The following is an 18,506-nucleotide window of genomic DNA, read 5'->3' as shown; positions in this document are numbered from 1 at the left end:
ACTGATGGTGGAAACTTTACACTAGACTTCAGGCAACGTGGATCCTGTGCCTCTCCTGTCTTCCTCCAGACTCTGGGACCTCGATTTCCAAAGGAAATGCAAAATTTGCTTTCGTCAGAAAACATGACTTTGGACCACTCAGCAGCAGTCCAGCTCTTTTTTCCAGGGTCAACGCAGCCGTCTACCAGCAAGTTTTAGAGCACTTCATGCTTCCTGCTGCTGACCTGCTCTATGGAGATGGAGATTTCAAGTTCCAACAGGACTTGGCGCCTGCACACAGCGCAAAATCTACCCGTGCCTGGTTTACGGACCATGGTATTTCTGTTCTAAATTGGCCCGCCAACTCCCCTGACCTTAGCCCCATAGAAAATCTGTGGGGTATTGTGAAAAGGAAGGTGCAGAATGCCAGACCCAAAAACGCAGAAGAGTTGAAGGCCACTATCAGAGCAACCTGGGCTCTCATAACACCTGAGCAGTGCCAGAAACTCATCGACTCCATGCCACGCCGCATTAACGCAGTAATTGAGGCAAAAGGAGCTCCAACCAAGTATTGAGTATTGCAATGGGTCTGCTAAGATCCACTTTCCGGTCAGAATTCAAGGTCGTCGATTTGTGACAATCTGGTTGCTTTATTATTAGTTTTGCAGGACATAACCAGACCCATTCATCACTTTACTGCGCAGTGCGCGTGCTCCTCTCTCTCTGTACTCGCCCACTCACTCACTTACGTCACTCAGCCAACAAGTTGCCATTCTCGCAAACACACATACGGTACGCTACTCTCATAAGTTAACAGCTCCTCTGTTGTGCACATGTATATACAAAATATGTTGATACGTAGACGCACACACAGCTGCTTGGCTTGATGCTAAATATAGTTGTAAATTGTTCTTTGAGTGCAATAACAAAAACACAGTGTTTAATGCTCTTTAATTTTTATTTTAACCTTCTAAAATTGTTCTTTGAGTGCAATAGGAAACAACAAAACATTGTATTGCAAGATTTTCTGTTAAAATAAAGCCAAAATTGACACTTTTTCATAGTGCCCTTTATTTGGAAAAGTATCAAAAAGTATCTATATACATTTTGATACCGCTACTGATACCAAATTATTGGTATCGGAACAACCCTAGCCAAAGGTATAGATGTGTGTGTCCAAGATAAAGGAAACGGCAGGCTGTCTTCTTCTAATGGATTTATTACAATCTTTGCGAGCTGGGTAACGATTGCTATGTGGTCTATAACGGCACACAAACAAATCAGAAATGCAGCCAATATTACATACAGATAATATGTCATGAGACATGCAAATATGAATTAAATACATAGGGGACAAAAGTAAAGGAAATTAAATGAGCTAATATATGCCTAGGTATAATGATGCAATATGTACATACAGCTAGCCTAAATAGCATGTTAGCATTTATTAGCTTGCAGTCATGCACTGACCAAGTATGCCTGGTTAGCACTCCACACAAGTCAATAACATCAACAAAGCTCACCTTTGTGTATTCACGCACAGCATAAAAAGTTTGGTGGACAAAATGAAACAAAGGAGTGGCATAAAAAACGTTTTTGTGTAGCAGCGTCGGAGAAAGTTGTACATGTAAAAAAACTACGGTAAGTTCAATGACCGCCAAAATTAGTAGGACAAAACGGCGTTCACCAATTACTCTCATCAGTGAAGCATGTTTAATATAAACAGTGGGATGTCTAACAATTAGGAAGCTTTGTGTCATGTTTGTCCTCCTACAGGAACCGTGTTAAAACATACAATGTATATTTTTCCCACTAGGGCGGCGCTAAAGAGCCGCATTCGGCTCTACAGCGCGGCCTAGAACTATGAAATAAGTGCAAATATTGTCAGCATTAGAAGGGCCCTTTATTGCTTACGTTTTGTTTCGTGTGCAGTATTGTCCCCAAGGAACTTATGCTATCATTGTGTGTGCGCGCGGACGTGTGTGTGTGTGTGTGTGTGTACATGTTCACTTTAGTTGATTATGTCCCAGATGCACACTCACCTACCTGCTTTTCTGGTCACCAATTAAATTAACCAGCAGGGAAGTTGGCTGTGTACTATGCTCCAGCAACAGTTGTGTCGGGTATAAATCAAATGATCCCGTGTACTCAATACAATGCAATTAAATGTATTTACTGGTTGGATGCAGCCACAGTCTCATGGCCTGGATTTTAAGACCCAAAAAAGACAAAATTAGAATTATTGCTGCCTGCAAGCATCAATGTCAGGAATTCCCCAGTCACCTTATACATTGGCTCCAAGTGATTCTGTCACAGTCAATGCTGTTTCAAAATGATTGCTTAAACTTGTTTGGCCCTGGAAACATATCCCTTGTTAATTTTCTGCTTATGCAATGGCATTTCGAAATGAATAATGGTATTGGAACTCTTGGGAATCTGCACAGGTGTGTTGGACCCTGAGGGTTGCTAGAGTTTGGTGGAAGAATTTGATCTCTTCTCTGCCTAGCAGGTGATCTGCATCAATGAGAGTCAAGTATACAATAAAGACATTACATTATTTTCTACATTTAATATCCACTCATGCTTGGTGGTCACCATAGTTTAGTTTTTTAATCCACTATTGAAGCATTAGCACAGAAACGGCAAATGTTCGTCCATCATAAAAAAAAAATCTAATATATTTTTTTGTTTAACGCAGCCCAGAGCATTAATGTATCCAATTACTGGATGCCATTTTTACCTGACTCAGTGATGCATGAGAACAGCACCTTATCTCAACTCTAATCTTACCTCTCTGTGCTCTGATTTGTCAGAGGCAGATTAGCAGTCGTCCTATAGTTGCATGCGATGAGAGGCACAGAGTACGTGACACTTGTCCTGACTCTCAGTGCGTTGGATGAAGGCTGACATGTTGGCAGTGGTGAGAGACTTTTGTGACCTTTTATAACTGTAACTGTACTATTAACTTGAACTATTAATCATGTACACAGACTGTTAAAATTTGGCTTAGTTTCAGCTGATTCATCATTGCTTTGTTACATTTGTGGTGTGCTGCTTCCTCTATTGTAGATAAGCTGTGACTCTGCAACATAGCAGAGCCTGAATGACATGTGACTTGTTGAACTATCTGGAATGGCAGCCATCTGTGTGCGAAAGCAAATATGCAGGAGTGAACTCTAACAGTGGATGCATGTTCAGTGTTAAAGCGCAGCCACATCATTTATCGCAAGGCACCTTGTTGTGGGCGGAGTTAGCCATGGCAACGTCCACATTGCTGGAATGTTTTGCCGGAGCTTGGCAGACGCGTTCCCTGCCGCGCCCTCTTCGCCTTGCCAGACCTTTCCAACCAATGCGATGCTACCCGGAGGCACCGCGTCACCGCTGGCAGTGTACGTATGCTGGTTGAGACTTTATGAAGCTATCATGTCTCTTCTACTAGTAAGCACAAGCCAAAGGCATGAATCATTTTGTTTTCTGTCCAACTGAGTCTGCCAGTCACAAAAGTACTCCTACCTGTAAGCGGTGCTATTTATGAAAACCTTTTACTTTTTTAAAATTTTATTTATTTATTTTTAACCGTGTGCATTAAATTTCTCTGACAGGTTAATTCACGACTGAGCATTATTTTAGTATGGGCCTGTTGTATTGAAGATGTTTGTGTATCAAAACATGTGCAAACATGATAGCACATTCTCAACTAATCTATTACATTTATGTACACAGGATTATTCATTGAACAAAATAAGGAGCCCAATCCATTTAGCATGTCTGCCTTAATGGATATGTAGAATTTATAGTGATCATCAGAATGCCCACAATATTGAGAGAGAAAAAAATATAAATATAATTATTTAGCACACTCTGTGTGATTTATCAAATCTAAAACTGTTCTGCTGTAGCTGTTTTGCCTCTTTATTTAGCATGTCTGAAAAGTTCTTGTAATCTGGCAGTTGCGCCAAAATAGCTGTAAGAAAGGGGGCGATTGCGCTGCAGCTAAGTCCTACGTATGCTTGTCAACATGTTTGAACTGTCATACATAACAAAATAATAGACATAATACCTTTTCAGCAATATGATTTTATAATTTCATAGATGCTGGATGACTTAAGGAGCTGAATAAAACAAATTAGATTGATGTTTTTTGGTAGCCACTGGTGTTTTCCAGGGCACACTTGCAATTAGTGCCAAGATCTTCCAGGACATAACTTCAGCAAGCTAAAAAGTGGGTTCCATTGTAGATGCACTACAGCAGTGGTCCCCAACCACCAGTCCGGGGACCGGTACCGGTCCGTGACGCATTTGCTAGCGGGCCACAGAGAAACATTAAATAACGACTTTGTGACATGATACAATGCACATTAATGAACATATAAAATATAAATGTGACAGATTGTAGTCAAAGGCTGATTTCCATCTGCATCTCATTGCAAAGAAACAAGCCCAGGGCTCCCACTAATTAAGCGTTACAGTGAGTTGTATTTTTCATGCACTTATATTTGCTGTATTTATCTGGCACAAGTGGAAAGCCGGTGCCTGAAAATAATGCCTACATTAAACCAGTCTGCCTCTAAAATGCCCAGAAAGAGTAATACATAGATGTTTGCTACATGTGAAAATGTGTAAAACACCAAAGGTAGGACCATGATAACATGAATGTGCAATAAATGAGTGTCTCCTTGGTGAAACCCACATAGTGCACGAAACAACTTACAATTTCAAAAATAAATGAACAAAAAACGTAACCATTTACAATTTCAGAAAGCACAAAAGACAAAACAGTTTACAGTTTCATAAACATTTTGTGTTTTGTAATTTGTTTCATAAAAGGTCAAATGTTATGCACTTCCAGGCCACCGTACTGTTAAGAGAGAATTTAGCTAATGTACCTAATATTATGGCTGGTGAGTTCCACCAATCTATCGCTTACTTTCCTGTCTTTGGTTGCTCTGTCAACATCTCACTCTTTGGCTGCTCTGCTTTTTCTCCCTCCAGTCCCTAGAATCAACGGTTACTCTAAATCGGAGCGCACAGCAAGGGACTCGGCCATGGGTTATGACAGCACCTCGGTGATGAGCAGCGAGCTGGAGTCCAGCTCGTTTGTTGACAGCGAGGAAGACGAAGACGCAAGCAGGTAATGTCTCACCTGCACCTTACTGGAGTCTGCTGTGTATACTCCTGGAACCATGCAGTACAGCATGTATTTGTGGCTTTTAAGTTGTTAAAAAAGTAGATGGTTCATCTATTTTGGCAGTTGTGTCTTTGAACACTTTGAGCAACATATACAGATCACTGATTAGTCGGACACGATACAATATAATGCTCTACTAAGTCAGAGTTAATTGATAAGTCGTCGAGTGGTATTATGAAGCCTACACATATTTATTGGCTCTAATTTTTCGATCGACTTTTAAAAACAACTTAAGTTATTTTAAGGCATGTGCCTAAAAACATCAAAGATGACTAATTCATTCATAAATATTTATTCATACTGTAACTGTGCTGCTCATTCAGCTGTTACAAAAATTTAAACGAGTCTTACATTGTAGTCCTTTTTTTTTCTTTTCTGTCCTGTCCAGCTACTCAGGCAAATCATATTGTTGATGTACATGCCCATATTTGCTTTACAAAAGAGAAGTGTGGGATACTTCTCTTGTTGCCTTATTTGTATTTGACTTTATTCAATGGATTTATATTAATGTTTGGTGCAGCTGGACCGGAGCAGGAGTGGATAGAAAGAGAAAAAAAAGGAAGACAGAGGGGAGAAACTGTAGGGACATGAGGGGATAAGACAGAGAGATGACAACAACAATAACTACAACAACAACAGAACTGTATAATCATTGTTGTCCATTTAAAAGAAAGGAAAGGCAAAGTGCTATAAAAATTTTTTACCTTGTTTATATATATTTTTTAAAAACAGTTAAAATAGCAGCAATAAAAACAACACAACACTAAATCTAACTCCCTTAAAAGGAAAGAAGCATTTTGTGATTATGTTTAAAGAGCTGCACACTGGTATATTGACTATTGATTAACTCCTGGCCGTTATAGCACTTTAATAGGCTTTAATTGCATCATTGAATAATTCTTAACATGTTGGCTATCTATTAGATAGTATGTTTAATCTTATGATACCGTAGCATTGTTGCCTAATGTTTTTCTCTGTGTGTGTCTGTTTGTGCACGCGATTCTCTTTTTTTTTTTCTTGCATTGCAAATTGACGCCGTTTTAAAAAGTACTTGAATTGATGTAGACAAAGTTTAGCTGGCTGACTGTAGCTAAAATGATAGTTAAAGTTATTTTTAACACAACTTTGTCTCACACTTATTAGCTTGCTAGCAGGGTACCGAAGTTGAGTCCAGACGTCCCGACATCATGCCTCCGCTTTAAGTGCTCGCGTATCGTATGTATCACCATAAAAAACAAGGTCCGCTTTGCAAAAGGAGCAAGGTATACATGTTTTTGATAAGCATAGGAGGAAATGTTCTCACACTTTAAATCAGTGGTCACCAACCTTTTTGGGCCTAAGATCCTCGGTCTCAGCCATGAACCAAGGAAGGATCACCTTTTGACGCTGTTAAAATAAGGACCAAATTCCTTCCAACTCAAGGCTTTTATTTGACAATAATACACGCCTTAGCTGTTGCCACATTTAGATTTGCTCAAACTTTTCAGTTGGAAAAAAAAGACACATTTTGTTAATGTATTGCCATGTAATTTTTAAGCTTATGAATTTGCTAAAAAATAAAACTAGACTTTCTATTTGGCAATATTACACACATTTGCTGTTGCTACATTTAGTTTTGCTCAGACTTTACATTGAAAAAAACTAAACATGTTTTGCAGTTAACAAACAATATGAATTGCTACGTAAATTTAAAGCGTGTGAACTTGCATTATTTAATTTTCAACATGTCACTCAAGTCAGCGTGATGGCTGTGACGAAACACTAAGTTTTGTGTAATTTGGCTCATAATTGCACACAGTTTGTCCGAGGCAGTCTGTCAGTAAGGCAGCTCCTATACTTTGATTTTATTATTTTCATTTGTGAAAAAGCCATTTCACACATGTAAGTGGAACCAAAGTAGGCAGCCAGTTTTAGTGCACATGTAGTGAGGAGGGGGAACTTCTCTCTGCAGTCCCCGAAAGTCGCTGTTCCCTGCTCTGGCTTTCAATTCAATGTCATTTTGCAAATCAATTATTTCCATGTCAACATCAATTTGTAAAGCAAAAGCATGTTTGAATTTGGCTGTTACCTGTTCTACATCAATGGACTGAAAATGGTTTAATACAATAGCAGCAATGTCCTCCATGACATTTACCTCTCCAAAATGCCCACTGACCTCTGCTGTCACTTTGTCAAGGTGTGTGCAGTACACCTCTGGGTGGAACACAGCTTTGTCCTTGATGGTTTGAGATTTGTTTTCCAGGTTAGGTAAATGTGTTGACTTCCTTTTTTTCCAGATGAGTAGTCTAAACACACAATTTGGCCTTGAATGCATTCACTGCACTTATCTTTTGGGCCAGGTGCTTCTTTTTCCCTGAATTTCAGTGTTGAGAGCATTCCGTTATGAGTTTAAATCTGTCGAAACCCCCAGATGAAGCAGCCATGCATCATCGGACAGTTATTTGTGCTCCTTATTACTCTTTGACAGAAACTTCTTGATTTCTGGCAGCAAATCAACAAATCTTTGCAACACTCTGCCATGACTCAGCCAGCAAACATCAACATTGAGAATTAGGTTACCGTAAGTGGCGTCAAGCTCGTCCATTAATGCCTTAAATAAGCCGTGTTGAATAGGTTTGGCTTTAATTGAGTAGATTAGTTAGTGTCGGGACATGCGAAAAATCCAAGATTTTGCCAACTAAGGCCTGCTGATGAATGATTCAATGGTAGCTCATAAAGTGGGGAAAAATCAGTATCATTGCGGCACCGCCCAATAAAGCCCACATGCATTGATGGCGCTCCATCAGTAGTAATCGCTACCAGTTTATGGGTGGGGATGTCATTGTCACACACATATTTTGCATTGCATGCATTGAAAATATCATCACATTTTGTTCTGTCTATTAAGTGCAAATGAGTGACAATGTCCAATAATCACATTGTGACGAGTCCTTTTTTGTCCACGTCCTCTGACATGATTCGATCCTTCTCGTCACAGTTGCGGGTCTGAGTGGGATGCTGTCGATAGCTGCGCTGATTTTGTTTTCGTTTTTGAAATCGCCGAAAAGTGTGTTGGCTGTAATATTCATCGCCTCCTTGAATTTTTTCTCTGTCAGTGAATGGCTTCTTATTTAGCCAAAAGGTACACACAAAATGTTGCTTCTGTGGCAGCCTGACGTCGCACAGCAGGTGTAACAAAGAGCCACTGCTGTGCTTTCAATTGTAATTTTAGCTCCTCAACTTTTTTGCACAAAGAGCAGTATGTGGTGGAAAGAGCTCCTTGAATTGTGGGTGGTTCATGTTGTGATGCCGCTCCAGTTTACTTTTTTACTGAATGTTTGAGTTTGGTGGCATAACAAACATGTACTCTTATCTGTGACGAGCAAAAAATTAACTTTTCCTGCCATTCTGGGTGAAAATTATATGCTTTGGTTTTCTTTTGTGGGGTCTCCATTTTAGCTGCGTACATACTGTACCTAGCAAAGATAAGCTCCCATGAGAGCGTCTCGTTACATGATTGACAGGCAACCTTGACCAATGACTGCATGGGACAGCACACTTTTTCATTGGACAATGGACACACTCTGGGAGGGAAAGGAGGATACCAGCATTTTCATTGGTCACGCTGCAGGAGGGGAAGAAACATAAACCACATCACTGATGTGATAGGTTTTTTCTATATCATTAACAAGATCTACCTGGAGAGTCCCAAAGATCGACCAGTCAGTTGCAAAATGACGGGTTGGCGACTCTTGCTTTAAGTGTTTTCACTGGTCATGTTTTTGCGAGTGGCGGCGCAGACCCGCTTCCGCCCATAAAAACACAAGTGATGTCATCACGACTATTGTCGACAAATATAATTGTCGGCGACAAATTTTAGTGTCAACATTTGTCGACAATGTGGACTAATCGTTGCATCCCTATTTTAAAGCCAGGACAGGCAAACTGCTGATAAAAGAATATTTGTTTTCATTTAAACAAAGGACAGTCAAAATAGCAGCAATAAAAACAAACAACAAAACACCAAATCTATTGATCTTCCTCAAAAATAAAAGTGCATTTTGTGATGGTGATGTGTTTCAAAAGCTGCACATGTGTAAAATGACAAAGTTTAGCTGATGGACTTTGGCTAAAATATAGTTTGAGTAGTGGGTTTACATAATTCACCCACAGAACTTTAGTTAGGGTTAGAGAGTTCCGGTGGGACGGGTTTTGCTGAGGGACACATATCGTGTGTTGTGGTTGTAGCGCTAAGAAGCAACTGTCCGATATACTGATCCATTGTTAATGTCATTAAAACAACTAGCTCCGTCCTTACGCGCTACATTATAAAAATGTTTTCACACAACTCTGTCTCTCTATTGTTAGCTTGATAACAAGCTAACTGTCTTACCAAGGAAAGTTGGAGACTGCATCCTCAGTCAGTCATTCCTCTGCTTTAAATGCTCCCGCACAACAGACATACTTCCATGAAAAGCACTGTCTGTATCACGAATAGAGCAAGTTGTATTCGTGTTTTTGACATAAGGCCATTTTTGTTTGTTTCTGTTGGGGAAAACACAAACGATGACGTCAGCGACTATTATGACAAATGTTATCGATTTTTGTCATCAATGTCGCAAAATAAAAATGTATTACCTTTTTGCTTGTTTTTTTATATAAAGGAACAAGGCAACATGTTTTGTTTTTAAGAGGAAGTAAAAATGATTGTTTCTTCGATGCATTACATTTGGAACATGAACGATTCTGAATCAATGGATAATGTCCAAATATTGATTATTTATGTATGTTAAAAAAAGAAATAGAGAAGTGAAGTGAAGTGAAATACATTTATATAGCGCTTTTTCTCAAGTGACTCAAAGCGCTTTACATAGTGAAACCCAATATCTAAGTTACATTCAAACCAGTGTGGGTGGCACTGGGAGCAGGTGGGTAAAGTGTCTTGCCCAAGGACACAACGGCAGTGACTAGGATGGCGGAAGCGGGGATCGAACCTGCAACCCTCAAGTTGCTGGCACGGCCGCTCTACCAACTGAGCTATACCGCCCCAGAGAGAGCTCTAAAATACAGAACTAGTGTGAATACACACGGAGGATGGAAAAGGACAGGACAAGCTATGCTAGCTGCTGGCTAAGCTAGCTTGAATGTGAAATAATTCACAAGAAAAGAATAAATGATTTGTACACTTCAACCTTAACCTAAACTGTGTTACTGCAGAGTAACTAGCTAATGAACTGATTTATTAATCTACTTGCTAATTATTTAGCAAATAGATGAATACATTAGGAGAGACAATAATATCCACAACACTTCAATAATTATTACTTACTTTAAATAATTATTATTCAGGTGTTAGTAGTGACTAAAATTTTGAATCTGACTCACTTTGCTGTTTGTATATTTGTTTGTTAATACATGCATGTTTCTGTTATATTTATTGAAAGACAAATATATTTGCACAACAAAACAGCTAAATTCCTCTTTTTATTAGCCTCCTTCCTATTGCTAATAAAGTTGTCTGTTCACATTTTTCCCCCTCACGTTACATTGTACAAGTGTATTGCAAATGAAATGTGATAGTGTCTGTACATTTACATGCATATACATATATAATGAATTCACGGTCTGCATATCCTTTATTTCAATATAAATCATTTTGTTTTCTTTTAGGCTCAGTAACTCTACCGAACACAGTACTTCCTCCCAGTTGATGCGCAGGCACAAGCTACGCCGGCGGAGGCATAAAGTGGCTAAAATAGATCGGGTGAGCGCCTTTAAGACACATTAGTAACCAAATTGAGTTTGACATGGAGGGAGAGACAAATGGGCAGCCTTAATGATATTGACTGCATGCCACATTTAGTTATTTACCATGTACTTCATGTGTTCTTATTTTGCCTTTCCAGTCTTCATCCTTTAGCAGTATCACAGACTCAACCATGAGCCTCAACATCATCACTGTTACACTTAACATGGGTAAGTTTGTAATATCTTGATAATGCAACTTTTTATAGTTATATATTGTTATACCTATTAAAGGTTTGCATAAAACACATGCAAACATGATAACTCATGGCCGCACTCAAAGCTAATCTACGAAACTCGTGCGCTGAGAATTACGTCTCCTAAATGAGCAAAATAGCGAGCACAATCCATTTAGCCTGTCGGTTTTCATGTATATGCAGAATATATGCAGATTTTCAAATGCAAATGTAATCATTTACTGCCCGCAATGTGATTTATCAAGGCTGAAAGTGTTTGAGGCTGCTTTGTTGCCGCGTCAGATGTTTTTCTTGCTTCAGTAATTAAAAAGTATGCAACACTGTTAATACTCCATGGACAAATAGACCAATTGGTACACACTGAATCTCAATTATTCATCTTACAAAACATTTGTGACAAGTCAATGCTTTTATCTTTGAAAGAATAGTTTGGAGACAGTCCCTGTTCTGTTCAAGCATGGCTGGGCTCCAAAGCAAGGTCAATAAAGGCATCGTTGGATGCAAATCAGTGACCTTTAGCGTCACGTCTCTGAAATAAATTACCTAAAATTTCCACATGCTCCAAAACCATATAGATCGTTTTCTTAAAAGACTCACTGCTAAAGATTTAAAAGTTTTTACTATTTTGTATATACAGTATGTAAGTGTGTATACATAAATGTGTGTGTGTGTGTGTGTGTGTGTGTGTGCGTGCGTGTGTATATATATGTGTGTATATATATATATATATATATATATATATATATATATATATATATATATATATATATATATATATATATATATATATATATATATATATATATATATATATATATATATATACCGTATTTGGTGAAATTTATTTGATAAAACCCAACACCAAGAATAGACATTTGAAAGGCAATTTAAATTAAATAAAGAATAGTGAACAACAGGCTGAATATGTGTACGTTATATGAGCATAAATAACCAACTGAGAACGTGCCTGGTATGTTAACGTGACATATTATGGTAAGAGTCATTCAAATAACTATAACATATAGAACATGCTATACGTTTACCAAACAATCTGTCACTCCTAATCGCTAAATCCGTTGAAATCTTATATGTCTAGTCTCTTACGTGAATGAGCTAAATAATATTATTTGATATTTTACGGTAATGTGTTATAAATTTCACACATAAGTTGCTCCTGAGTATAAGTCGCACCCCTGGCCAAACTATGAAAAAAAACTGCGACTTATATATATATATATATATATATATATATATATATATATATATATATATATATATATATATATATATATATATATTGTGTGTGTGTGTGTGTGTGTGTGCGTGTGCGTATATACCTGTACAGTACAGGCCAAAAGTTTGGACACACCTTCTCATTCAATGCATTTTCTTTATTATCATGACCATTCACATTGTAGATTGTCACTGAAAGCATCAAAACTATGAATGAACTCATGTGGAGTTATGTACTTAATAAAAAAGTGTGAAATAACTGATAACATGTTTTATATTCTAGTTTCTTCTAAATAGCCACCCTTTGGTCTGATTACTGCTTTGCACATTCTTGGCATTCTCTCGATGAGCTTCAAGAGGTAGTCACCTGAAATGGTTTTCACTTCACAGGTGTGCCTTATCAGGATTGATTAGTGGAATTGCTTGCTTTATCAATGGGGTTGGGACCATCAGTTGTGTTGTGAATGAGAAGTTGTGTCCAAACTTTTGGCCTGTACTGTATATGTACAATTGTCCTTGTCTTTCTGATTGTTGTGATTGATTGTAGAAAGTCACATAGTTCTACTGCCATTGTAATGCATGTGGTTTAGGTTAAGTACCAAATATGTTTCCTAGCCCCATAATGGGCTAATTCTCTCCACTCTGTCTCCCCAACAGAGAAGTACAACTTTCTTGGCATCAGTATTGTTGGTCAGAGCAACGACCGTGGTGACGGCGGAATCTACATTGGCTCCATCATGAAAGGAGGAGCTGTTGCTGCTGATGGCAGAATAGAACCTGGAGACATGCTCCTCCAGGTACACAAGTGCATCCACATATTATGATTTTAATCTAACAACTGAGAAACTTTTTAAAGTTTGACTATTGCTTTTTTGTAAAAAGAGAATGTGAGTCCTCAGGAGGTTCATCTTAACTATTTGATTGTATTTATCTTTTAACAACTCCGATGCAGTCATCACTTTAAGGGGTTCAACTTGGTTGTCAAAAGTCTATTTTTGCCCTTTATTTTTACTTTACTGTAGTCTTTTATGCTTAAATGCTTAATTTGGACTTGCTTTTATTTAAAAAATTAAATTTTTTCCTGTCCTCTTTTTTTCCATATCCAGTAACGGGCTGCTCAAGCAAAAGTAAAAACAAGAAGGGGATTGAAATTGTCATTTATTTGTTTGTAGTTGAAGAATTTATATAGCTGTAAAGTTGAGCAGATGTACCTATTGAAGTGTCCACTGAGTTTTAAATTAACAAACTCTGCTTTTGGCCACATAGGTGAATGACGTGAACTTTGAAAACATGAGCAACGACGATGCTGTAAGAATCTTGAGAGAAATTGTTTCCAAAACAGGGTAATTTTAGGTTTTATAAGTATTAAGTAAAACTTTTATCAAAATCGATCTTATATTTGTTTTTTTGTCTAGTCCTATTAGTCTGACTGTTGCCAAATGTTGGGACCCTTCTCCGAGAAGCTACTTTACCATCCCTCGTGGTACGACTAATATTATAATAATCTGAAAGACAATAAATTGTCATACCCATATCAAAGTTATTTTTTTGTCACTTTGAGCAGCTGAGCCGGTCAGACCCATCGACCCTGCTGCCTGGATTTCACACACCACTGCCCTAACAGGACCCTACCCTCACTATGGTAACAACAGCACTCTCATTCCGCTATACCGTAGGATGGCAATGTTTAACTGCAGTTGGTAGTTTCACTTAATTTTGGATTTTTTGCTATTTGCAGAGTTTGACGATTTGCCTCTATCAACAAGCAAAACCGATATGGCGACCATTGTCAAGATAATGCAGTTGCCAGACTCTGGCCTGGAGATTCGTGACAGAATGTGGTTGAAGATCACTATTTCCAATGCTGTTATTGGTGAGAAAAAAGTAATTTTTATAAACATTATATTTGTTTTCAATAATTATTGCCAAATAAACTTGCTTTTTAATGTTTAAATTCACGGCTGCCCTTTGGCCTAGCAATGAGCCTGTTAGCAGTTGGTAGTCAGGAGATCATGAGCATGACTCTCCGTCATGGCCTCTGTGCAGGGCCAGCCCTTGGCTTTTTGTGGCCCTAAAAAATAATTTGTTTGTGGGCCCTTTTCTGGTGTTTGATATTACTTGTGTAACACGCTAAGGGTTTTAGAGCTGACTGCAGCGTAGTAGGTATTGTACTTAGGGCTGAGCAATATGGCTGAAAACATTTTATTACGATTTTAGTTTTTTAAATTGGTTGATATCGATAATTATTGATATTTTTTATGACCTATTGAAAATCTGGACCAGGAGAAAAATATATTAAATGTTAATGTTTATTTCAAATGTAACTTTCCTCTGATTATAATCCCCCCACATATATTAAGGCAGAAAGAAAAGAAAATCTCAACACAACCATGGGAAATACTTCAAACAATCAATCTAAACAAAATTCTAAAATAAAAATTGAATTTATTTGGAAATTAATTATGTTATGCAGTAAGTATTATTTAAAAACATTTTTGGACAAAACTATTAATTTAAAGTAACACTTGTTACATTTTGTTATTTATTTTAGTAATACAGTCCTGCACTTTAGTTCCTACCTGTTGTTTCCGTACATCCGAATAGGGAACGGACGTGGGTTAAAAACAAAAGATCAGTGTGTTGAAGGATTACAGTCTGTTTAAAAAAGTGCAAAAAACTGCCACACTGTCGAGGTGACTTTTCCTGTTTTATCGACAATTATTCGCTCTCTGCAGCACTCATTTTTGATTTGTCTTCTCACTCCATGCAGAGAATCAACAGTGAGACAGGGAGATGGCGCAACCAAATTTGATATGACTACCTGATACTGTTGATACTGTTAGTGTGTCCCTCCCCTTGTTCACTGATCCTTCCTGTTTTGCTAGTTTAGCAGATCAGCGGCTGCATCCTTCGCAGTGTGTAGTTTTGGGGTGCTGGTGTCATCGCGGTGCACATAGGCTGTCCCAATTCAAAAAAGTTCCAAGTGTCTTTCGAATCCGGCCGACAAATGTTCTTTTTTTTCCCATTAGCAGAAAGTGTGCATCCGTGTACACTTCACGTTCTTTCATATTCCGAGATCCTTTGCACACTCAACACTGAAAATTATTTTCAACATGGCGACGCTATGTGGAGCGGAAAGAGCGACTTTAAAATGTAAGTATAGCTTTATTTATTCATTTAAAACAGCTAAAAGCAGACATGTCAAGCTGGGATGATAATAGGGATATACATTTGTGTTCTAATTAGGCACCTTTACTATCGTAATGTTGAAAGACCTCCTAGCTCTTTGCTCCTCTCTGTACCCCGAGGGGAGCCATATATCCATTGCAGACAGTTTTGTCCCCGGAGATTTTTTTAACCTTTGGAAGTAAAGCCGTACATCTTTAAATTTACTTTTTTAGACCGCAAGAAGTTTACTTAATTATGTTCTGTTAATGTGTGGCCGTAATAGTGAAGTATTGTAAGTGTCTGCATCAATGTGCCGATATTAGTTATAGCTGTTTTTTGCATTTTACATTTGCATGTTATTTGAAAATGTTTAGTTCGATAAATGATTAACGTGATCTTGTGTTAACCTTTTCTGTTTTGTTTTTTTATTTGCTGTGCAGAACAATCAAGGAGGACACAGACTTGAAAAGGCAATTTAAAGGACATCAGACTAAAAAGAAATTACACCAAACACGTGTATGGATTTGTATTTGGATGATCATTTAAAAACAAAGTATATTTATAACCTGTATAAATGAATACACTCATGTGCTGAAACTACAATTGTTGTGATTCATTTCCTCTGCATTCATTGCAAATAATTATATGATAATATTATTATGCTATCCCAATATTTACTGTTACTGGCTATAATAAAATTAATTTGACAAGATTAGAAAACTACACCAATTGTAAATCACATATAAAGTCACTGCTAAATAGGATTGTATAGTGTTGCTGTATGGATAGACCGTGAGGATTTTTTCGGGGACATCTTCTGGATTGTCTGCATGTTTTTAAAGGTACCCGTCCCACTACAAAAACTATTCACAATAATAAAAATAAATCCATCATTAACTAACAATTAGGAATAACAACTTTAGAATGCTTGTCAACACGTGACACATCATCATGACAACCAACTCCCATGATCGGTCGGCTCTAACCGCAGGAAATCCAACAATTCGTCATTCTTCTAGAAGTTCGTCATTATTCAACTTTGCGCGACTGAGCAGCAGATACATGACGTAAATGTAAGAGGCGGGGACTACTGACGTAACCAGGAAGTGTTCCTTAGGCTAGACCGTCCCAATTCATCGCCGCTGCTGGAGTACTCTTGCCACGACCCACACTTTGCTGACCGCATGTGCTGGGTCCTTAGAAGGATGCAGCCCCCGAATTAAGACACAGTTTACGAGTGCCTTTTTTTCATTCAACCAACTATGCTTCATTCTTTCTGTTTTTTTCGGACCAAAAAAAATATATTTATCAAACGCATTTTATATTGATATCAATTACATTTCTATTGCGATATTGTAGTACAGTTTTACCGCCACATCGCTCTTCGAAGCTTGCAGCTTGTAAAGGTGACTATGTGGGTGGTATTTAATGCCTAGAAAAAATATTTAGAAAGTTGTAAAATTATTTTAATGCTTTAGCTATGAAAATATTAAATTTATAGTTAATAATTCCTACTTACTGTGTATTATTACTGGCGACCAGAAGTAGGCTATGGTAGTGTGTGCATAAAAAACAAAACCAACAAAAATACACTTCAAGTATGTTTATAATTAGATATTAAAAAAGTATGTATTATTTATATTTTACATGTTATGTGTATTACAAAAAGACTACATTGACAACTACAATTCAGTTCAATCCAATATGTTAAATAGTCATATTTTTATAGTCCAGATAATGTCTAAAGTTTATATGAAAAGGTATAAAAATAGGCTGTAGGTTGAAAATAAAAAGTGTTCAATATCTCCCATTGCTGCTTCTGCATTTATTGAAAAAGTAAACAAAACACTAAAAGAACAAAAACAATGAAAAAACAAATGTTCTTTAGATATTATATTTTTAGGGAAAAGGTGTGGCTACAAAATAAACTCAATACAAATACGGTGTAAATCTGTCACGATGATGGCGTTCGAAGCAAAAATCACCAATTATCTCAATAGGGCGCTGCCATGATGCTGCTAAACCTAACCAACACTATTACAAAGAACATGTTGGCTCACAGCTGAATAGGTTAAGTTGAGACAATTCAGTCCACCAAAGTAGAACAAAGAATCACCTACAGAGCACAATGATCCCGTTGATAATGAGCTACTGAAGTGACCGGTCGCTATGATCATGTGACCCCCGCCGAGGGGTTGTGGCCCTAAACCACCGCATAGAGTGTTTATGCCATGGGCCGGCCCTGCCTTTCTATGTGGGGTTGTGTGGTCTCCTTGTGCGTGCGTGGGTTTTCCCCCACATCCCAAAAAACATGCATTTTAGGTTCATTGGAGACCCAAATTGTCCACCTTTATCAACTAACCGTTTTAGCTTTCTAAAACTGTTTGCTTATTATGGTGGTTGTAGTTTGCAGTGGTGTACAACTGCATTGAATCCTACTGAGCTGATTATAACAATTTGTTTACCTTTATTAGAAGCATGAGAGGGACAAACTATCCTCTTCTTGTTAGTAAAGTGTAGCTAATTAATTGTTTTTTAATGAGAGCATGCTCTCTAGAGGTGCCTTGCTAAACGCTGCCCTCAGTTAAAAAGCAAACACAATTGTTGTAAATTGTTATATAAAGCAGCACAACTGTCATTGTATCATCGTAACCACAACTAAGGAGTCATGACAGCGTCAAAGAAAATGAAAGTTCATCCAACTACTACAGACTGACTTTCTTTGATATGTTAATAGAGTTCAAGTGTTACTTGGGTTTCTGTGTCAGGCGCTGACGTGGTAGACTGGCTCTATTCTCGAGTAGAGGGCTTCAAAGACCGACGGGATGCCAGGAAGTATGCGAGCAGTCTGCTGAAACATGGCTACCTGAGACACACTGTCAACAAGATCACCTTCTCTGAACAATGCTACTACACCTTCGGGGACCTCTGCCAAAGTATAGTATAACAAGGTTTAT

The 18,506-nt window shown here is 37.9% G+C and overlaps 1 protein-coding gene across 1 annotated transcript in view; it reads left to right on the top strand.

The window, feature by feature from the left end:
- Nucleotides 1-18,506, top strand: part of LOC133653720 (segment polarity protein dishevelled homolog DVL-1-like) — a 79,313-nt gene that overhangs the window by 47,376 nt on the left and 13,431 nt on the right. Inside the window, exons 5-13 of the mRNA XM_062053331.1 lie at nucleotides 4,972-5,110; nucleotides 10,817-10,910; nucleotides 11,053-11,122; nucleotides 13,039-13,178; nucleotides 13,648-13,724; nucleotides 13,797-13,864; nucleotides 13,946-14,023; nucleotides 14,120-14,254; nucleotides 18,318-18,485. Of these exons, the coding sequence (XP_061909315.1) occupies nucleotides 4,972-5,110; nucleotides 10,817-10,910; nucleotides 11,053-11,122; nucleotides 13,039-13,178; nucleotides 13,648-13,724; nucleotides 13,797-13,864; nucleotides 13,946-14,023; nucleotides 14,120-14,254; nucleotides 18,318-18,485 (969 nt within the window). The remainder of the gene's footprint in view (nucleotides 1-4,971; nucleotides 5,111-10,816; nucleotides 10,911-11,052; nucleotides 11,123-13,038; nucleotides 13,179-13,647; nucleotides 13,725-13,796; nucleotides 13,865-13,945; nucleotides 14,024-14,119; nucleotides 14,255-18,317; nucleotides 18,486-18,506) is intronic.

The sequence above is a fragment of the Entelurus aequoreus genome, linkage group LG07, assembly GCF_033978785.1.
Source record: "Entelurus aequoreus isolate RoL-2023_Sb linkage group LG07, RoL_Eaeq_v1.1, whole genome shotgun sequence".
In the NCBI taxonomy this organism is placed as follows: Eukaryota; Metazoa; Chordata; class Actinopteri; order Syngnathiformes; family Syngnathidae; genus Entelurus; species Entelurus aequoreus.
This window is presented reverse-complemented; position numbering and strand designations above follow the sequence as displayed.